Below are 21940 nucleotides of genomic sequence, written 5' to 3'. Positions count from 1 at the left end.
GTATGCAACAGCTTTCCTTTCATATTCATTGCGATCTATTATTTCATACAAATTTTATTAAAACCGCTCTTAGCTCCACAATACATGACGTTTGGAGTAAGTCAGGAAGCATTAGATCCCGTTGCAACCAACTCTCCATCACCTGGCTTTCTAATACTTCCTACACAGCATACACTCCTTATCCATCACTTCTGAATTCCAGCTTTCATGTAGGATTCGTCGTCGGCTCCTGTGTTCCCATCCATCTCGTATATATCCGCTCTCTGTAGCTCCTCGTGAGCAGGATAAAAGTAGTATGTATCTTGTTACCCCAGTTAGCACCCTCACAACAGGAAATTCGAGAAATTACTTGCCAGATTTTCGTTTCCGTCTGATCAGAAAGTAAGTAATACCCAGCCCTATCAGCACTGCCCCAGCTACGGCACCAACAATGGCGCCGCCGATTATCGCACCAGAGGGTGAGCCCGAATTCGAACCAACCCCTTTATCTGTTCTTGAACTCTCAGATGCAGAGGGCTGTATAACCCCCGTAGTGTTCTCACACTTCTCTCCTATCTCTTCATCGAATACTCTCACGGGGCTTCTTTCTCGAGTAGCATTGGCTTGCCAGAGCGTAAAAGTCCCAGCATCGTGATTGACCATGAGATAGGCCGCTGTGAGGAAATATCTGCCGAGGATGGGCGGTTCGTCTTCAATGTCTGTTATGAGAATGTCGCGTTTGGAGGTATCGGTTGTTCGTGAGCCGTTGGAGGCGATGTCGACGGTGGGAATCATGTATTGGTTGTTTGGGACGCGGATCTTGAGGCCGGAGTCGAGATGAAAGGTCAGGTCTGCCAGGAACCTACGAGTGTCAGTGGTTTCGAGCATAATTGGAGATTGATACAACGTACTGCTTATCCAGGCCTGTCTGAAGAGCGTTCCAGTGCAGTCCACTAGACGAGTAATTCGTCTTCAAACCGCTGATAGACTCAAAATTTCGTATATACGGCGTCGGTGCTTCAAAAAGCAAATGATTCGCCGGATCGATACAGCACTGCAGCGTTGTCCCCTTGGGAAAGATGCTGACATTCGTTCCACCGAGATAATTGATCTGGATATCAGTCAAAGTCACCTTCATGCCAGTCCAGCACCCATCCGAGCCATCAAAATCCCCATATACAAGCGGCGCAGTGTAATTAGCACCAGTAACTTTCTTCTCGTCATAACCGCCCAGTATCATCAATCCGTCGAGAGGTTCTTTGATCCACATACGACCCCAGAATATGGACCATACTCGCGAACCAATCTTTCCCGCTTTGCGCAAGGCGTTGAGATACGTTGAATTACTGCCTAGACCAAGAGGACTTAGAGTGCTGTATGTATCATCCCATTTACTCGTCGGTATGCCAAAGGGAAAGTCGTCGAGATCGGCGGAACCTTCGAGATTGAAAGTGTCGACTGCGCCGTTTGCGCTTTCAACAAGGTTCCGAACTCCGTATTGCCCGCCTTTAAAGAATGTCTCGTCTGGTGCACCACCTGCTTTGACGATGTCCCTCGCTCCTGTGAAACTCGTGGACTTCTCTTCGTTGAATATTCCTCCTCTTCGGACTTTGCATGATTCGTCGTTTGGGATGCCTGAGTCTTTGCAGAATGGGTCGGCGTATATCCATGTATTATTCAGATCACTGTCCGTGTTAGTCGTATATAGTGATTATTGAAGTGGGAACGTACGCCCAAGGCAAAAGAACAGATTCTGAGGCGGTGTCCCTATTTTAGCCGGAATCCCTTTCATGAATGAGTTGGCGACATCTGGAAGGACTTGGACGTCTTGAAGTTGGAGAACTAAGGGCTCTGCGTCGCATGATGATGTGAGGGCCTTTTGCACGAAGAGAAATGTTAACAGAAATCGATACATCGCGAATTATGGTATTAAAAAAAGAAAGAAAATGGAATAATAAGTCAGTAGATCATGTTCATGAATGCGAGCAGAAAGCGCATCTTGTTATTTGTCGTTCAAAAAGACTCAGTGGCTCGTGCCTATTCTAACCAAAACCAACACCACGGCTCTCCAACCACTTACACAAGCCAAGTCTACTCAAAGAGCGCCGTCCCAATGACATATGTTCCCGGGACTCGGGCAAGGCGAAAGAATCACTTATGCTATGTATAGCATCAAAGCCAGGACTTCCACAAACGGAAATAGTCTCGTTTTAGGCTTCCGGACCATCAACCCTACGGAGTAAGCTAGGGTAGGATAGGTACCACCTCACAGGGATCAGGATAGGCTGGCTTATCACTACTGACTTTAACTCAATCCGTAAGCTGCAACAAAGAAGCCATTTCAGGACATCTTACACCTTTTTTGTTTTTTGTGTTTGTTTTTCTTTTCTTTGTCTCAGCACACCATGTTTCGTCGCCGTGCTTCAAGACGCCTCCCTTCACGGGTCGTGCTAATCGCTGCCTTTCTCACAACCCTCTTTCTATGGCGTCAATTATCGCACCAAAGCGGCGTGGTGTTTGCAAAGAGCTCTTTTGACTGGTCGACCGTAGGGCTTGTTCATCCGCCGGCGGATGTCAAGCCTTTACCTATTGGTCACGCAAAGCGCATGCCCAGAATCCAAGCTGAGAAGGGCAAATTTGTTAAGACGGAGGAGACTGAGAAGAGGAGAGATGCTGTGAAGAGGGAGTTTAGGAGAGGCTGGGAGTCGTATAGGTTGAAGGCCTGGGGGAGGGATGAGTTGATGCCGCTGACGGGACAGGCGAAGGATCCGTTTGGCGGGTGGGCTGCTTCGTTGGTTGATGCGCTGGACACCCTTTGGATAATGGATCTCAAAGCGGAATTCAACGAAGCTGCGAGTGCGGCCGCGGCGATAGATTGGGGGAAAACAGACGAGAAAGCAGTCAATCTCTTCGAAACGACAATTCGACATCTCGGCGGTCTTCTCAGCTCATATGAACTAAGTCGCGAACCAGCATTACTGCAAAAAGCCACAGAACTCGGAGAAATGCTATACATCGCCTTTGACACGCCAAACCGCCTTCCGGGATTCTGGCTTAATTTCGACGATGCGTTAAAGGGCAAGCAAGTTGCTGGTATTCACGACCCTTCAGCCTCACCGAGCTCGCTGGTCATGGAGTTTACCAAACTCTCACAACTAACCAACGATCCCAAATTCTACGACGCGACAGATCGTGTATCGCGGTTCTTACTCAGGATTCAGAACAGTACTCTTTTACCGGGAATGTGGCCCATGTGTCTTGACTTCCAGAACGAAGCTGTGCACGATAACACGTTTTCGCTTGGTGCGCTGGCTGATTCTCTATATGAGTATCTACCCAAGATGCATGCCCTACTCGGTGGGTTGGACGAGAACTACGAAACCATGTACCGCACGGCGGCGGATGTTATTATCAAGCATTTGCTCTACAGACCTATGCTGCCGAACCAAGAGGACGTGCTGTTCTTAGGTGATGCCAGGGTCGGTGAGAAGATCGAGTTGAGCACAGAGTCTCAACATCTCACCTGTTTCGCAGGAGGAATGTTTGCACTCGCTGGAAAACTCTTCAGTATCGCAGAACACGTTAATATTGGGGAAAGACTCGCACGAGGATGTGCTTGGGCATATAGCGCTTTTCCGACCGGTATAATGCCCGAGATCTTCGACCTAGTAGCCTGTCCGACCCTCTCACCCTGCGAATGGAACGAAACGCTCTGGAAGCCGCTAAATAACCAAAAACTCCCTCCTGGATTCCGCCACGCGCGCGATCCACGATATATTCTCCGACCTGAAGCTATCGAGAGTGTGTTCATCATGTATAGACTCACGGCTGATCCGAAGTGGCAGGATATGGCGTGGGATATGTTTCAGGCTGTTGTGAAGTATTCGAGCACTGAGCTTGCGAATGCGGCTGTTGATGATGTCACGAGTACGGAGACGTCGAAGACTGATTCTATGGAGGTGAGTTATTGACTTAATGATAGGGTGTGTGTGTGTGTGTGTGTGCTAACGGGAGTGTAGAGTTTTTGGTTCTCGGAGACGTTAAAGTACTTCTACCTGATCTTCTCAGAACCGGATTTGATCAGTTTGGATGAGTATGTGCTGAATACGGAGGCGCATCCTTTTAGAAGGCTTTTAAGTCGGGATTAAGGGATGGGACCTTGATCCTAAATGACAAAAAAAACTTAGGTAACCTAGCATAAGTTTAGTATACCTAAGTTAAGGATAAACTTAGGATATCTTTTGCTGGGTTTATTTTGATATCCTGTATCAAGGTCCGGCTTTATTGCTCCCCGAGGGGCGGTAGATTGCAATGATCTTCGCGCTGAGTGGACCACGCAGCCCGTGTCGGACAAGATATGCCTTTCATGGTCATCTTAACGAAATATAAATATTGATGATGATGTCTTGAAAGAATGCCTCTCTCTGAGCGCTTTTCCTACTGGTATGAGGCCCAAGATCTTCGATCTAATAGCCTGTCCGACCCTCTCACCCTACGAATGGAGTGTTGGATGTAGGAGAAAGTATCGCCCACATCGAGGCCTTTGGGTCCCATGTAGCATGCGTTCCATGACTCAATTCCTTCCTAAAGTTCCAGAGGTCATATTCCAAGAAGATTACCAGCATTCGTCAATATGTATCTGTTTTCCAAGTTCTTTGGAATACCTTTGTAATCGAGTCGCAATGTTCATGAACGAGGTCACTCATTGGGCGATGCTGGTGTTTCACCTCTTTGTCCTACACCTCGAAATAGCAACTCGAGGCCATGGCAATAAGGCCTTGACCGGATCTGATGTATTGGCCAAAGAAAAAATACGAATGTGTTCGTTATTGTCGAGGTTCTCAATGACTTCGCCATGGTAATTTAGGATTCCCATTCTCATGGCCTTCGAAGCAGATATACCAAAGGAAGTATATAGCTCCCCATAACCACCATTCCCATTCGCAACCCATAAATCAATTTCAAGCAAAATTACCAACATTTCTATAAACGACCATCTTTTTTTTTCCTCCTCCTGACCCTCACCCTCAGCACTCTCGCTACCCCACCTCCCTCCCTCAACACAACCTCCCTCTCCCAGCACCATCCCTCCCGCATCGCACCGCGCTTCATCTCAGGCGGTTTCTACGACAAGTGCAAAGACGTGCGTTTCTACCTCGCAAAAGCAGGCGACACACATCCCCGCAAGAACAGCTTCACCGGGTACAAGTCCTCCCCGTGGCTCGTCGCCAAATGTCCTGATAAGAACGGTAAGTATCTTTGTACGTGGTTGGCGCTGAGTAAGTGTTTGCTTAATTCGGAGGGAGAGCTGTATCGTGGTGCAAAGTAAGTGTTCTCACTGTTTATTGTTTTTTGGATGATGGCTGATGAGAGTGGTAGTGGCAATTTTCACGGGTCGTGTACGGCGTGTAAGTTGACGGGAAGCAACTTCAACTGCGGGTGCTGGAGTGGTTTGAAGAAGGGCAAGAATGACTTCGGGAACCGAGTTCATCGAACGAGCATCGACTTGAGTATATTTTCTCCTTCCGGATATGATGGTTTGTTGCTAACTTGCGATAGATGTTGCTGTTGGCGCTGTTGATGGGTATTTGACCTGTCATGGGAATTGGGGAATCCTCGATTATTGCAGTGGAAGGCCATCGCATGATCCCTTTCTAGATTCCAAGTGATGATCTTGCATCAAGAGTTCTTGTTTTTCGTTAACGGATTTGCTGCCTTTTTCTGTGTTGTGTTTTTAGTCGCATTCGGTCTGTTTTTACCCTTCTTCACATTCATTCTTATAGCTTCGTTTTCTCTCGCAATTGGCATCGCATCGCTTGTTGTATATTAGACCTGAATATTTAGTTTTGCTTCTCCTCTTTGTTGCCGCCATCGATTCGTTGATTCAACCAACTCCGGACATCCCTTCAGCAACCATCCCCATTTCTTCAGAAATCCCACACTGACCTCCCAGCTCTTCCCATCATGTGCCTCTCCCCAAACAATCAGATAAGCATCATCCAAACCCTGGCTACTCATCAGTCCCAGGATGTCAATACACAGCTCATCTTCATCAAATACACCGCTCGTGTATCCCTTTAGCATGTTATCTCGCAATTGAGGGAACGGCAGTAAATCGACCCAAGGATGATGCTCAATCTCGATCTGTAGCTTTGTTGGCCGTAAAGATTCGGGACATGAGGACTTCACCAAGGTACCGTCTGCGGACGAGGGACCTAGCGCGTTCCAGGGCGATATCACATCGTCGCAGCATAATCCCTGCAGCGGGATACCGATGTGAACTGCATTGCTCGACACGGCATTAACGGCGTTGAGACGGATAAGCGAAGGTAGAAGCGCCGGACGATGGTTCTTTAGACTATGTTGCATGTGTACAAGTTGCATGAATGCATATGCAACAGCACGTTCTCTGGCAGTAGTGAATATGAGGATTCCATTCGTGTGGACTTCTTCGGGGGTGACATTGGCATATTCCTCATTCCGAGCCTTCCGTTTACCTGCTAGAGTCAGTTTTTACTTCAATGAACAGTACAGTATAGCAAAACACAGTATGTATGGGGGGTAGTAGGGGACTGACGATAAGCTCTCTGGTTCAGGCGGTTCTGGCGTCTCCGTCTATCCCTCGCCTCAGTGATCCCCGTCCAATCATCATCTGGGTCCTTGAGCTCCGTTAACTGGGGCAGCTGGCCGTGACGTTTCGGAGCCGGCGGTTGAGTAAGCTCTGCCATCGGGATTCTTACGTGAAGAGTGCAAGATTAGTTAGACCCTTCAATACTCGGTCAAGACTTTTTATGTACTTGGATGACGAGGAAATTGTAAACTCCGGGAGGGAAAGAAGAGGGAGTTTATTACTGAGCGGTAGAGATAAAAGACTACGTAGACCTCGGGCTGTTTATTGCTTACAATTGATGGTTTCTCACTGCTTCTGAAGCCTTTGGAAGGTTGATTAGCTGGGATCGAAGCTTCAGTGATGGGCTCTGATTTGCTACGGAGATAGCACTGATGGCGCTAATGCAACCTGCTGACATCAAGACCCGAGCAGAATTTAATTTAACGTGACGGGACGCTGATGTCAGACCTCTAATCCAACCCAACACTCACTCGGATCAAATGTAACACCGTCCGACTCCTCCAAGATCAATGACATGCTCCATCCATCCATCCATCCATCCATAGATAGCAATAGTAACACTCTCCATCGAGTCTAGCTAGTACTGTATCTCCATTGAATCATCAACTGCCGATGCATCTTCCTCGTGGCAGACCCGCCTCGATATGGAGACGTCGCCCTCCCTTTACGGGCCTTTTCCCTTCACAATGCGGACTTCGATTAGTGGGCTAACTAACGGCGATGGCTTCCTTTTTGCGTCCAGTCCCAAATGAAAAATTTAACTCCGTTTATATCCATCTCCATTCTATGGCATTACATCGTCCATCGATGCTGATAAATTCTCGGGTCTTCGATGACGTTGCGGAGTCCGATCTTTTTTTTTCTTGCCCTTGCCTTGGATGGTTGTAGAAGCTTGGAGGTGGAAGTCATATATATATAGCTTGCAAACTCACGTAGATGATCTGTTCAATACAATCCTGATCTTGTTTACTTTTCGTCTTCAAAAGTAACTACCCAGTATACAAAAATGTCTACCGATTACGAATTCAAGGGCTGGCTTGGCCGCGATCCCAGCTCCGTCAATGGAAAGATGGAGTGGGATACCTTTGAGCCCAAGAAGTGGGAGGAGAACGACGTCGACATCAAGATCACGCACTGCGGTATCTGCGGTTCTGACCTTCACATTCTTCGCTCCGGTTGGGGCGAGACACCTTTCCGTAAGTGCTCTCTCAGTCCACACATACAATGGTGCAAGTACTGACAGAACCAGCCTGCTGTGTCGGCCACGAAATCGTCGGCAAGGCTGTCCGCGTCGGCTCCAACGTCACAAACATCAAGGTCGGCGACAGAGTCGGTGTAGGCGCCCAGGCCCGCAGCTGTCTCCGCGACGACTGCTCCGAGTGCTCCGCCGGCCGCCTCAATTACTGCCCCAAGATGGTCAGCACCTACGGCTCCATCTACCCCGACGACATCGGAAAGTCCTACGGCGGATACGCAGACTACAACCGCACTGACTCTCGCTTCGTCGTAAAGATCCCCGAGAGTCTCCCCTCAGAGTACGCTGCGCCCATGCTCTGCGGCGGTGTCACCGTCTACGCTCCCCTCCGTAACAACGGCTGCGGTCCTGGAAAGACTGTCGGTATCGTCGGTGTAGGCGGTCTGGGCCACTTCGGCGTTCTCTTCGCCAAGGCTCTTGGTGCTGATAAGGTCATTGGTATTTCTCGCAAGGCCTCCAAGAAGGAAGAAGTCCTCGCTCTCGGCGCTGATGCTTACATCGCTACTGACGACGATGAGGACTGGGCCAACAAGAACGCCAAGACAATTGATCTCATGATCTGCACCGTCTCAAGCAGCAAGATGCCCTACAGCGACTACTTCAAGCTTCTCCGTCACGGCGCCGACTTTGTGCAGGTTGGAGCTCCTGACTCTGGTGAACTTCCCCCCATCAATGCATTCAACCTCATCATGGGCCAGTTCAAGCTGAGCGGAAGCTTGATTGGATCGCCCAAGGATATCGAGGAGATGCTGCAGCTTGCTGTTGAGAAGAATGTCAAGCCTTGGGTTGAGAAGAGGCCGATGGAGGATGCCAACCAGGCTGTTGTTGATATGGAGAATGGAAAGGCGCGATACCGATATGTTTTGGTTAACCAGAAGAACATTGATTAAATTAGCGGGATATAAATTATAGATAGAGATAGACTGTACATAAGACATGAATGAACAATAGAATAATCTTGAACAAGAATCTTACTCATTTGGTGATTGACTGGATAGTGGCATACCCCGCTAGTTACATCACGCCCTTCAGCACCATGAATCGGCACTTCACTCACTGGACTACAACGGCCTTGTTTAGTCCAATTAACACTCATTATTCATTGTAACTACTCATACCAATATCCATGTCTCATGCACCTTCATAATGCCTCGTTCAGATGAAGCACAAGCCTTCTTCCACGCCGTGTACTCAGCTGTCCAAGAGATCCCCCACGGCAAAGTCACAACATACGGCCACGTCGCCATGCTCGTTGGAACCCGTACCAAACCCTCCCTCACACACCCAAAATTCCCAATCACTAACGTCCTCCAGCTCAAAGACCTCGTCAAGTCGGCGTCTGTCTCAAACACCTCCCCGCCGATCCATCCCAGCCCTTCAACCACGACAACGTCCCGTGGCAAAGAGTCATAAACTCCAAAGGCCAAATATCGCCTAGGTTCGTCCATCAATCCCTCACATATATACACATCACATCTGACGATATAGATCTCAACCTGGAGGATCCCGCTCACAAGCTGATGCCCTCCAAGCAGAAGGCGTGCAAGTCGAGACAAACGCAATGGGCGAACACTCAGTAGACTTCTCGCAATACGGCTGGTTCCCAGAACTGCTTCCCTCAGAAGAAAACGATCAGGGCGAATGACCAAGGTCTTTGAAACTAGTATTTACCACTATCGTCTTTCGGAAAACAAAAATCCCACGTTTTTGTTTTCCCTATATGTAATTTGTAATTGGAACCCAAAGATCAAATGGGTCCCCCCTCATAAGAATCATCCCATCTTCCGCTTCATTCTTTGAATCAAAGTCCGCCACCCAAAAAATCGCCCCTTGAAATTGAAGGGAGTCACAATAGAAAAGAAGAAAAATTACACATGTATAAAGACAGACACCCAAAATGACATCTTTATGCATCGAGCCGCTCGTGTATGTGATAAATCCCCCCTTTCTTCTTCACAGGGTAGAAAAAACAACAGAAAGTTAAATAATAAAAAAAAGAATCCTCTTAACTCCTGGCCAGTGCTTGAAAACTTGGTTGGGATGCCCGACGACGAAAAAGGGATCGCCAGACCGACAATAAACTCGAGGGGGAATATGGTGAACAACATCAAATCAGAAACGTGATGACACATAAAGGCGTTGCAAAAAGAATCCCATCTCAACCAACCCCCCAAATGCTGAATATGTGTGTCCCGTGATCAAACACTCCGGAACGGGCCGCGCATAAGTCGGCTAGCCACAGCTTCGCCTCCTCTAGAAGCAGTTCAAGCTTCCCTTCTTCTTCTTGCCCTTGTTGATGGCATTCATACGCTCCTCGAGCTGGCGGCGAGCAGCCTCGGCAGCTTGTCGTTTCTTGCGCTCCTCCTCCACAGCTTGGAGACTCCATCTGTTGTCCTGAACAGGCTCGGGGGGAGGGCGGTCCTTGAGTTCCTTGACCTCGACCTCTAGCTCACTAGCACGCTTCTTCCAGGCATCACAATCGGCCTTAACTTTATTAGATTGCCTTTCCAGGTCGGTAAGAGCCTCCTCGAGTGTCTGGGTAAGCTGACGCTCCGCATTAAGATGCTTCTCGATGGTTCGGATACGCGCTTCCTGGTCTTCAGTGATATGAGAGATGTTGATGTTGTCCTTGCTGATAGGACGTCCATTCGTAGGTGAGCTGGGAGCTCCATTGACTGGAGATCCCGCCCCGTTTGGCAGGGGAGGCAGAGGGATAGCTGGTGGGGGTGATGGAAGGGAGACGTGAGATGCGCTCTTGCGAATGGTTGAGTTAGAGTTTGACCGCTGGACGCCAGCCGCGACCTCGTCCATTTTAGCCTACGAAGCGTTAGTCAAGTCCACAAATGATCTTGCAGGGGTAAGCTTACCTGGAGAGCTGCATAATCTTCCTTCAAGACCTGTAATTCAGCAGTGAGGCGTGCAGTAGCGGCATTGGCCTCGACCAATTGACTGTTGCGTTCAGTCTGCAGGGTGCTCAGTCGGTTATTGGTGATTTGAACCTCGTCAAAGTTATTCTGGAGCTGCTCCTCAAGCTCCTCCACAAGTCTGCTGTTCTTCTTGCTTCGGTCATCAAGATCTGTCATCCTCTTCTTTGCGATCTTGATCTGTTCGACCAGAGGACCAGAACCAGCACCTCCATCAAGCATCTCAGCCAAAGCAACCTTGGCGTCTTCGAGATCCTTCATGATCTTCTCATTAATAGATGTGAGCTCGTTAACGTGTGACTCAATCTCGGCCCGCTTGGCCTGCTCCTCATCAAGAGCCTTCTTGCTGGCAGCAAGCTCATCGATACGCTCAACTAACTTCTCAGCATCGGCATCAAGACCAAGAGCCATGGCGACTTGAGAAGCTGCCTTGTTGAGCTCATCGCGAACCTCTGCAAGCTCAGTCTCCAGTCGATGAGCACTCTCGGCATGTTCTGACAGCAACACTTCGACCTGCTCTTCGTAGCCCTTCTGTTCGGTCGTCTTAAGATCAGCCAGGGCCTTGGCGTGCTCAGCCTTGAGCTCCTCGAGCGATGTCTCGTTACTCTTCGCGCCCTCATCATGGGTCGCGATCTGCTCCTGAAGCTTGGTAATAAGCTCTAGCTGACGGGAGTTGTCCTCCTGCACAGCGTTGTGGCTCTTGTGAAGCTCGTCCAACTCGGCGCGAGCAGCAGCATGAGCCTGCTCCAGTTCCGCAACCTTAGTGGCGTTGCTGTTGATGATCGCTTTATACTCGTCAATCTCGTTACGAAGGAAGCTGATGAGGTTCTGTTGTCGTTGCTCAGCTTCGCTGTTTGACTCATCCTTATCGCCATTCTGGGATCGAGATGCAGAGATTTGAGCATGGTTGGAAACAACTCGAGCCTCAAGCTCCTCAATTGTACCCCGCATCTGGGTTTCTGTTGTTGCCATAGAGTCAAGGGCCTCCTTGTGCTTCTGCTCCCAGGTGGCAAGCTCAGTCTGGAGCTCGGCAACACGCTGCTCGTGCTTGGAGTCAGCATTGTCGGGCTCCTGGAGACTAGACTTGGCAGCAAGTGCTTGTCGCAGAGACTCAAGCTCAGTTGTGAGTGCTTGCTCACGAGCCATGTGAGCGTTCCTCGTATCAGAAAGTTGTCTCTCATTCTGCTCGAGCTGATCCCGCAGTGTTGCCACCATGGACATCTCTACAGGGCTGGCCTTGAGACTGGATCGCTCTCTCGTCAATCCCGAGATGATGGTCATCTTGGTCTCCATCTCCTTCTTCGCTGCTGCGACGTCTGCTTCTAGTTCCTGAATGCGTTCGCTCCTGACGTGCAGTTCGTGGATAGCGGCATTCAAGTTCAGCTCGAAGCTCTGCATGGCCTCGGGCTGACCACCGAAGTGCTCAGAAGCAATGTTTCGCAGTGATGAAAATGAGCGCTGGGCACGGTCGACAACGAGCAGGTTCTGACTTGACTTGCGTCGAATGACAGGAGTGCTGGAACGAGGTGATGTAGCTTCCATGACACGGGCACGAGATAGGTCAGTCTTGAGCTCCTCAACAATATCGAGGGTCTCGTTGTGCTTGAACTCAAGCTGGGCATATCTCTCGGCCAATTCTCTTTCAGCAGCTTCACGTTCCTGGGCCATCGACTTGAGTCTTTGGAGCTCAGCAGCGATCTCCACGTTGTCATCCTGGGGCAAGTTCTCCGTCGATGCGGCTGCGGGCTTCGTGGTAGCGGTCTCATCATCAGACAAGATGTCACCGTTTGATGAAGCGGCAGTGGCAGGAGAATCCATTGCTGAGGATAATTCCGAAGAGAGCGATCGCGTAAAGGATGACCTCGGCCCAGTCTTCAGATCATTAGTTCTAGAGTCAGAAAGGAAAGACTCGGGCCGGGTATGGGTTGGTGTGGCCACAGAAATGACCGACTCGCGCTTGGGGTTGACATGGCGGGCCTCATCAACAACATCCTGCATCTCAGCAATCTTACGCATAGCATCCTCGTACTTGGCGTGGAGAGAGTCGTAGTCATGAAGAGTCGACTCGTGCTCCACGCGCAAGTCAATAAGCTCCTGGGTAACGTTCTCAAGCTTGTCAGCAACAAACTTGGACTGAGCTGGGCTTGGAGGAGGGCCCTCCTCGGTTGGCCTCTCAAGACGTAGAAGGTCCTCATCCACTTCCTTGACAGGGCCAATCTTGGTATGAGGGTGGTCTTCCTCGTCACCTTCGGGAATCGGATCCTCCATTTGGCTATGGCGACTAACATGGGAGAGGTTTCGAGAGTGTTCGGCCATAGCACGACGAGACGCAACACCATTGGTTTGCTCAGCATTCTGGTCGGTTCCGTTCTCGGTCCCGGGTTCCTTGCCATCTTGGATCTGGTCAAGTTCGTGGAGAAGCGAGTCGAGCTTACCAAGACTTCTTTGTCGCTCAATCACTTGCTCAAGTCTATCGATTTCACGTTGCATCAACTCGGCATCTTGGTCCGCCTCAGCAAGACGCTCTTCAAGGGTCGAGATGTAGTCTTCACATGACGCCTCATTCTCTCGAACACGGGAAATCTCCTTACGAAGTTCCATGATGATCGTGGCGTTCTTCTCTTCACCGTTGGTATGTCCATCCAACTTGGCTTCGAGATCGTGGAGGTAACTCTCGGTGTTATTCTCTCGGTCCATGAGCTTCTGGAGACGGCTCTGGAGCTGGGAGTTGATGGTTTCGACATAAGCGCATTTCGTCTCCTTCTCGAGAAGGTTAGCCTCGGTGTTAGAGAGTGTGCCGCGAGTAGAAGAGAGAGACTGCTCGAGAGACTGAATCGTCTTCTCGTATTCCATAACGACTTGCTCAACAGCTTGCGCGAATGAATTCGATCGGTTGAGGCGGTCATCTGCTGTATCGCCCGACTCCTCATGGTGGTTCGCGCCAGATTCGTTTTCACGAGCACGCGCCAACTCAGCAATGAGTCGAGCATGGCGCTGGCTCAAGGCGGTATAGCTTTCTTGGGTGTCCAATAATTGGTTCTGGAGCTCAGCCTCGCGCTCGTTTTGACGGTCAGATCGTTCAGTAATTCCTTGCGCGTTACGTCGAGGGCTGTTGCCGCCATGTTCGGCACTGCGAATTTGTTCACGGAGAAAGGCAACCTCAGCCTTGAGGCGGTCAATCACAGATTGCTTATCACCCTCTTCGACTTGTTGAATGCGCGGTTTCGATTGAATCGCTCGAGCTCGTTGGGCATACTGGACGGTGTTCAGGGTCTCGCTCAAGTGGAATTCGGCCGGCGTAACACAAGCAATCATGTAAGTGATGGCATTACCACCGAGCGAATCTTGTAGTAGTCGGGTAAGTCGAGAGTCGCGATACGAAACGTGGGAACCGGGGTTTCTTGACGAAAGCTGGCTGATAACTTTACCAAGGGCGGCAAGACCGGCATTGATAGAGATACCCTCCTTTGCTCGATCGCCCTGAGCTCCGGTGTTCTTCAGTCTTTCACTTCCAGCCAAATCCACAAAGTGAAGTTTGCTGTCGGTTGTCACAGTAACATCCTGGCCCGTCATCGCTTCGAGCGGTACGGAGAAGCGCTTCTCCTGAACGGACGACTTGTTCTTGCGCTGAACAAGGTTAAGTGAGAAAACCGCATGGGATCGCGACGACTTGGCGTTGATAGCTGTGGCATCAGTCTGGCGAATAGAGGAGCCGAAGTTCAGAGCATTCATGAGATCGTCCACCGAGTTGATATCGACTTGTCGAAGGCCTGTCAAGATGATGTTTCCCTTTGTGTCTTCGCGAATGGCCACATTGCCGCGCTCGTTCATCGGGGTCGTTTCAGGAACGAGCAGATCGCGAAGGTGTTCGTTGTAAATCTCGACATATGTAGCTTTCAGCGACCACTCGCGATCGCCAAGCGTATTCTGCTGAGTAAATCCCCGTGGGCCTTTGAGATGCGAAAGAGAGCTGCGGTTCGCCTTGGCTTTGGACTTTGGGGTCTCGGGAGTATCGAGCTTTTCAAAAAGCGCCATGGCAGCTCTGGGAATAACACCTAGATACTAGTTAGCAAGCGCAGTCGCCACTTGTTCGCTTCAACGTACCCATCAGCTCTTGGTCATATTGTTCGCCTGGGCCTGAAGTGCCCATAGTGTATGATTTTCCAGCACCAGACTGGCCATATGCCATCAAGGATACATTGTAACCTTGAGTAAAAGCGCCAATGCAGTCCGACACGTAATCCCACACACCCTCCTGCTGTGTATCTGAGCTAAAGACTCGGTCAAAGACAAACAGTTTGCGACCTTGTGGAGAATCGATTGCCAGGCTGGTATCAGAGGTCGTTTGGACCATGGCTCGTTGAAATCGCTGCGGAATCAGATCGTATCCAGGATCGTTAGGGTTCAACGGCGGTCGGACTCGAACGGCTGAAAACGAATAAGCATTATTATCCCCAGAGTTTGATGACAACGGTCGACTTACCGACTTTGACCGCCGTCCGACTTTCGTCGTCTGAGGCTCTGCTTCCGCCTCCAGTCTTGCTCGTCATGCTCAACCTGCTACTGCTTCTAGGATGGGCTCTTGCGATGGCGCTCATGGGCCTTTGAGGGATTCCTCCCGGCGAGGCCGGGGGCGAGGTCGCCATAGCTAAGTTGCGAAAGAAATGCGCGGTCTCTCAGTTCTCGTAATCGTCACAGCGATGTATGTCGCAAAAGCTGTCAAGGCCACAAAGGGCTTCTTTGTATATTGTCTTCCTCGGAGGGAGAAGTGGTGGTCTTTCAGAACGTCATAGATGATTGCAGCGCCACGAGAGTCGTCGGTTGGTGAGGGGATCGCGAAGTGTTCCAGACGGTCTCACGTGCGGCAGTTGACCTTTGGGGGACTCGTAGAAGTTTCAACGAGTGAGCGCGAGGCGGATGTTCGATTGTTTATTCAGGCCAGGGGTGTAGGGGGAAAATGTAATTAAACAAGCGACCACGGACGATCGGGCGACGGAGTTGTCGAGGCCTGGGTCTAGGTCTGGGCTGGCGATGCCTCGTTCCAGTTGTGGAGCGAGACGTAAGTCGCTAGCGGAGGGGCTTTTGTCAGGGTGGAATTGGTAAAAAGGTGAAAGAAAAGAGCGGAGGAGAAGGGAAGAGAGAAGAAAGCGGTGGGAGAGGAGGTCGTAGATGATGCAGAGGCAGAAGAAATAACTTCAATGGGCGGGCCGTTGGCTGTTTGATCACTTTTTTCAGTTCAGGAGTAGAAAAAGCAACAGGAAAAAAGGGACGGGACAGCCTCAAAGTGGGATCAAGCCCACCAGGGGTAAACTGGACACCTCTGTCAGGTTGGTTCAAAGTTCAGTGCCTTCCAGCTTCCTTCGACTCATTTAGGGGATTGTGCCAGCGCAAGCCAATACACACTCAGCGGGATGGAGGGCTGTCAAGTCCGCCCCTGGAGGACTAGAGGTACATTAGCGCTGGGCCGGCTCGGGCAACGTTGTCAGGTACCTCGCGTCTGATGGACGTGATTGCCTGACCCCTGAATCCCAGGGGAGGGCTAGTGGTCCTTTAGGTTAGCTGATGGCGGAGAGGGCGCCTACTGGTTGGACAGCTTCGTTTTAACTGGATCCCTCCCCCGGCGCTGGTAACCTTGTCCGCGCAACCAGGCCCAAGGCCCAGTTCCTTAGTGGCATAGACCCTCCAAATGGTTTGTCTGCTTGGACCCTTAGCATCAGTGCCATAATCTGAATAATATTTGGTGATAGTGTTGGAAGAGACTGATTGGGACTTTACGAGACCAATTAAGCTGTGAGAGTGAGTACTCATTTCTTTTAAATGTGATATCCGTCTACTGATTCATGGACCGTATTTCTGATAAGAGACTCCATTTGTTCTCGCACTACTTCAAACTTGGCCGATCCCAGTGACCCGAGCAACAGGCAACGAATCCTCGTGGATGTTGAGGGTTAAACCGCTTAATCAGGCCTTATTCAAGTTCGTCTTTACAAGCAACAAAGTCAAACCAAACCAACCACCTTGATTAGTCTCTCGGACCAATTCAAATGCCTCTTCAGCCCGAGGCGATCTTTTCTGTCCTTTCTGTTCAGGGGCTGAATCTAATATCCGACGCGTCCAAACTAACTTAGCGGCACATCGTCACGTTTGTTGGATGGATACGGCTGGATGTCATCAAACCAATGCAAGAACGGTAACCGATATACCGGTTTCACGCCAAGTTTCCATAGAAAGAAGAGAAGAATACCGTTAGACATTGACTCAATAGCGAACTTGATGTCTTGTGTCGTCGACAGAGTTTTCAACGTCCCCTCTTGATGCGTTGTCAACTTGACCCCATATCAGAACTTACCCCCCTTGCGGTTATGGCGGTCACGCAGCAAAATACATATGCAAGTACCTTGATAATTATCACGAACATCGACGCGTATCACGCTGCAGACAATGCTACACGGAACGCACTAGCAACCGCCCCATGCACACCATCCTGTTTAACTTAACAGTTTCGTTGCTTTTGGCGCCCGAGACAACTATCAAGATCCCTCCGATAACTAACCCATGAAGTTCAAACCATCTCCTTTAACTTTCATCCCATCTCCTATTACAGTAAGATCCAGGGTCTCAGAGACTCAGACGATCGTCCCCTAAAATACTCCGTAGGATAATACGTAGATAATTAGCAACCTGAGACTGTCTCTTCAGCCCTTTACCCATGTCCCGCTGAGCCTAGCCTGGAGCTCACATGGCGCCCCGTTTGAAGCGAGCCCAGGTCTCTTGGTCCATCCGTTACGGAGTATTGAATGGCATCATTTCGCAACTTGAAAAGCAAAATGTGGAAACAGTTACTGTGACCGGCATGGTTTCTGTCCGCGTTTTGAGACGCATTCAACTGCGGAAGCAAATCGCGGGGGTCAAACACACCACGCCCACGGTATGTTTCAGGTCCAAGCCCCCACTCCTGATCCCAATGAAACCTTGATACTTTGAACTTGTTACTATCATTTCTTCTTTTGAACAATCTTACATGACCTGACAAGTGTTCAACGGTGAGTTATTGAAGGTTACGAACTGTTGGTCCTTGTTAGACTCTCTTGCCGGCCTGGCAAGGCCGTTGTTGCATCGATATGTCAGGACAGCATGCCTGATTGTCTGAGACAGTTCGTCTCACCAAAAAAAGCCACTTCGCCAATGGAATGCATGCACGTTGCCAGCATGAACTACCGGACACCTCGGCGGCTGAGCCTGTCCTTATTCGTCTGCCTTAAGAACTTCGTTCTCGCTTGTTGCTTCAACGCCCACTTACATAAAATCGCCAGGGATCTTGGTTGTCACAGTAGCTGTCAATGGTCAGCTTATCCACTATCAAAACAACAAGATGGTCGGTGCCACTGAGACAATATCTCCATGAGAAAACGAGCCAAGAGTTGAAATCTTAGAGTGGACAGACCATGGTAACGGATATAAGATGTGGATTGTGTTAACATACTATACCTCCACTTCGCTAGTTGGATCTACCAAACACACTGCTGACCACCACAATAGCTCCAAACACTGCTATATAGACTATATACCTTGGTAATAGTCCATATCGATGGAGAGATAGAGAGACTGCAACTATTCACAGGGCCTTGTGATTAAACATGAAACTTTTGTTATCGCAATGTTACTGTTCCTCTGCAGGATAGACAATCCCTATATTCATCCCTGTCCCTACCCTAAGCCGTCCATATGCCATGAATTATAGACACTGACTCTTGCTTCGACTTCCTTTTGAGAAACGCCAAGATGTTGTGCCTCCTCATTGAGTCTTTACAACGTCACGATGTGACGTTGCACAGCTTGGTTACTGACGCATGTTGTGTTCGCTAAGCAGTTTACCCTGTCGAGGAACGGCACTGAAGGTTGAGGCTTGCATCACGGAAAGAAGATAGTTGGAGACTGAGAGACGAGTCAGTGTGGATATGATGTATCGCCAATAAAACGTCGTGATATAGCACGGGATCCTGACTTAGACATGAGCTTCAACCCTCGCCATTGAGATCGTCATCAATAGGACTTCGCTTCGGAGGAAGGTCTATATCTTAGGCTATAATCGATGGTCATATTATATTTTCGACCAAGCCTTATCGTTATGCTAAGGAGATGGGTTTTATTTTACTGGGATCAAATACGAGATAGTGCCTCCTTTGAGGATGTCTCTTTTCTTCTCCATGCCTCGAGTGATCGTGGTTTGCGAGGATCACCTGGACTATATGCCAATTGAGCTCTGTCACCACTTACGGAAGGCGCAATTATAAATGGAGAGCTGGTACTTGTCTGGAGCGTAGACTTGGAGATCAGTGGTGACTATCATGGATGCTGTACTCTATAGATTTTGTGTTAATCCGAAAAAAAGGCATGAACTTGGTATTGCCCTAACCTTTCCAAACAAATTTTATCAAGGAAGCACAAACCTCATACGGGCAAGCTGCTGGAAGACCATATAACGGCTACCAAATTACGACGAGAAAGTGTACGGAAAAGATAACAAGACGGATGGTTCTTGTCCAGTCTCGCGGGAGCTATAGGTTACTTCACATACAGGGAGCTAAGATCTGGGATGGACTAACACAAATTACTACACTGATGCCAATGACTACTACTCAGTGAAAGTGCATGAAGCCATGCGTAACACGACTTTATTGTATCTCGTCTTACATTCACTTGATAGTGCTGAGTGGCAAGTTCCTTGATAACTACACGTGACTTTGGCGTTTTTCGTGTGCCATCCAGACCAAGGTCGTCGCGTCACAGCGCGCCCCGCCATTGACCGTAGAGAGCCTCAACTTCAAATTAACGATCGTCAATGGTACTCGTCCAAGTATCCCCAACAAAATGGCACCCGACGTGATTGATCTCATCTCATCGAGTCCGTCACCAAGCCAGTCCATCCCACCCTCTGCGCAGGTACCCGAGATCAATCGCATCGTTGAACCAGAGAAGCGACACCTACCAAGTATCAACGCAACACATTCTGCATCGCCAGGACTGTTTCTTTCCGATGATTTCGACACAACGATAGATCTTGACGAGCCAATATTGGTCGATGCAAATCCGAACAAGAGACGATACCTTTCTCCTCCGGCGCAACCACCTCCACTCAAGCGCATTTCTCCAGCTCTAGAACCTCAAACGATTCTTCCGCCAGTGCGAACGAATGGGAATGGGCGAGCTTCCGTCGCTTCTGATCCTATAGAACTTACGAGTTCTCCAATATTCGAATCACATGGCCAGCTGGTATATTCGACCTTTAGTGGCAAACCCTCGACAGATACTATCAGCAAGCCCACTAATCAATCGCTTGACGCTGAAGACTCTGATCCTTTCGCAAGTTCACCACAACCGGTCCGACGATCTCCCCCGAAACCGAAGCCCCTCGCAAGACCTATAGAATCTTCCGATCCTTTTGCAAGTTCGCCCCATCAAGCGCCGATAACGACTAAGGTGCCCGAGGCTATCATAACATCACCGCCTGCGCCTCCGCCAAAACCTGCGCCCAAGCCAGCCCCGAAGAAGAATGCTACATGGGATCCAATCTCTAGTTCGGCGCCAGATATCTTCTCTTTCGATTCATCGCCGCCATGTAGGAACAATACTGTTATTAACATTGACGACTCCGATGGCGGGGACAGTTCCGAGGACGAATTGCCAGATATCGCTTCTTTTGATGTTGCCAAGATGCGACGTCGATCACGACTTCAGCGCTCACAAAGCGATGTTGTGTCATCTAGATCTCGAACAAAGCCCGTATCTTCGAATACAAAGTCAGCAGAAGAGCGAGCACGAGAAAAAGAAGCAAAGGCAGCAGCCAAAGAAGTCGAAAAAGAGGCTAAGCGACGTGAGAAGCAAGAAGCAAAGGAAGCCAAACTTCGTGAAAAGGAACGCACTGCTGCGCTGGCAGAGGTCAACAAGCTACGTACAGACAAAAAGGTCTCGACACCAGAAATGATGGTCGATATCCCTTCGAGTCTAAATGCCACGGTCACAACTGAGCTCCAGACTATGCTAGAACCCTTTGATGTGCAGTACACAACTTGGGATAGCCCGGTCGACAATGTGATCAAATGGCGAAGAAAGGTGCGCAGTCGATACAACGACGAGATTGGTCTCTGGGAGCCAATACCTCTTCGCCTCGAGGATGAGAAGCATGCTCTCGTTGTGATGCATGCCGATGAGTTTGTGAAGCTGGCGCAGGACGACCAGATCTCAACTCACGTAGGCAAGATGCAAAGACATTTTGCTGATCATTCTCTCGTCTACTTGATTGAGGGTCTCACACCTTGGATGCGCAAGAACAGAAGCCTTCGCAATCGTCAATTTGCATCGAATGTTCGCGCTCAGGAGGCTGCGGCTTCTACTGCAGGTCGTCGACGAAACAACAATCCCCCTCCGGAGTATGTATCCGAGGAGCTGATCGAAGATGCGTTGCTGCAATTGCAGGTGATGCATGAAGTTTTGATCCATCACACTATGATACCGATGGAAACGGCCGAGCAGATCCTCACATTCACCCAACACATCTCAACAATTCCTTACCGAAAACAACGAGACATCGCGACACTCGGAGCAGGGTTTTGCATGGAGAGCGGACAGGTCAAGACAGGCGAGGACGCCAAAGACACCTACGTCCGAATGCTGCAAGAGATTGTACGAGTCACAGCCCCCATTGCATATGGAATCGCGGCGGAATTTGGCACCGTCAGCCGCTTGGTTCGAGGCTTGGAAGAGCGCGGGCCAACCCTTCTCGAAGGAGTGAAGAAGAGCGCAAACAAAGACGGTGCTTTCTCAGATCGCATGGTTGGCCAAGCTGTGAGTCGACGCATGTACAAAGTTTTCACGGGAGTGGACGAGACAAGCACAGATGTTTAGAACAATGTATTATATGTAATGATTCTATGAAGACCATCGATCATGTTACGATGTAATTGTATGAGACCTATGAGTTCATCGTTAGCCAGTGTTACCATAGAAAATGACAACAAAGATGGTTTGTGAACAAGCTGTCAGACAGCGGTTGGACAAAATTGTTTCCACATTGTGTATTTCAGTACAGGTCTGTGTAATTGCTTCTTCATCATAAAGCTTGGGAGTATTGTGAGTAAAAAGAAAAAGAAA

General features: G+C 49.5%; 7 protein-coding genes across 7 annotated transcripts; 4 read left to right on the top strand and 3 right to left on the bottom strand.

Moving 5' to 3' along the window:
- Positions 1 to 185: 185 nt before the first annotated feature.
- On the bottom strand, positions 186 to 1894 carry FPRO_00207 (uncharacterized protein; the record flags this gene model as incomplete). The annotated part of the gene is made up of 5 exons (XM_031225647.1): positions 186 to 301; positions 350 to 370; positions 426 to 841; positions 891 to 1664; positions 1728 to 1894. The coding sequence occupies 5 exons, from the start codon at positions 1892 to 1894 to the stop codon at positions 186 to 188; spliced, it is 1494 nt and encodes a 497-aa protein (XP_031076263.1).
- Positions 1895 to 2384: 490 nt separating this feature from the next.
- Positions 2385 to 4127, top strand: FPRO_00208 (uncharacterized protein; the record flags this gene model as incomplete). The annotated part of the gene is made up of 2 exons (XM_031225646.1): positions 2385 to 3938; positions 3999 to 4127. 2 exons carry the CDS (start codon positions 2385 to 2387, stop codon positions 4125 to 4127), a joined length of 1683 nt encoding a protein of 560 aa, XP_031076262.1.
- Positions 4128 to 5805: 1678 nt separating this feature from the next.
- On the bottom strand, positions 5806 to 6707 carry FPRO_00209 (uncharacterized protein; the record flags this gene model as incomplete). The annotated part of the gene is made up of 2 exons (XM_031225645.1): positions 5806 to 6476; positions 6557 to 6707. The coding sequence occupies 2 exons, from the start codon at positions 6705 to 6707 to the stop codon at positions 5806 to 5808; spliced, it is 822 nt and encodes a 273-aa protein (XP_031076261.1).
- A 909-nt stretch (positions 6708 to 7616) lies between these two features.
- On the top strand, positions 7617 to 8755 carry FPRO_00210 (uncharacterized protein; the record flags this gene model as incomplete). Its single annotated transcript, XM_031225644.1, has 2 exons — positions 7617 to 7806; positions 7860 to 8755. 2 exons carry the CDS (start codon positions 7617 to 7619, stop codon positions 8753 to 8755), a joined length of 1086 nt encoding a protein of 361 aa, XP_031076260.1.
- A 256-nt stretch (positions 8756 to 9011) lies between these two features.
- Positions 9012 to 9510, top strand: FPRO_00211 (uncharacterized protein; the record flags this gene model as incomplete). Its single annotated transcript, XM_031225643.1, has 3 exons — positions 9012 to 9126; positions 9180 to 9303; positions 9354 to 9510. 3 exons carry the CDS (start codon positions 9012 to 9014, stop codon positions 9508 to 9510), a joined length of 396 nt encoding a protein of 131 aa, XP_031076259.1.
- A 608-nt stretch (positions 9511 to 10118) lies between these two features.
- On the bottom strand, positions 10119 to 15435 carry FPRO_00212 (uncharacterized protein; the record flags this gene model as incomplete). The annotated part of the gene is made up of 4 exons (XM_031225642.1): positions 10119 to 10682; positions 10733 to 14844; positions 14894 to 15217; positions 15273 to 15435. 4 exons carry the CDS (start codon positions 15433 to 15435, stop codon positions 10119 to 10121), a joined length of 5163 nt encoding a protein of 1720 aa, XP_031076258.1.
- A 4225-nt stretch (positions 15436 to 19660) lies between these two features.
- FPRO_00213 (uncharacterized protein) lies at positions 19661 to 21694 on the top strand (the record flags this gene model as incomplete). The annotated part of the gene is made up of 1 exon (XM_031225641.1): positions 19661 to 21694. One exon carries the CDS (start codon positions 19661 to 19663, stop codon positions 21692 to 21694), a length of 2034 nt encoding a protein of 677 aa, XP_031076257.1.
- Positions 21695 to 21940: the final 246 nt, after the last annotated feature.

The sequence above is a fragment of the Fusarium proliferatum genome (genome assembly GCF_900067095.1).
Source record: "Fusarium proliferatum ET1 genome assembly, contig: FPRO_scaffold001, whole genome shotgun sequence".
NCBI classification, from domain to species: Eukaryota; Fungi; Ascomycota; class Sordariomycetes; order Hypocreales; family Nectriaceae; genus Fusarium; species Fusarium proliferatum.
Note: the sequence above shows the minus strand (reverse complement) of the source record. Positions and strands in the feature narration are given on the sequence as shown.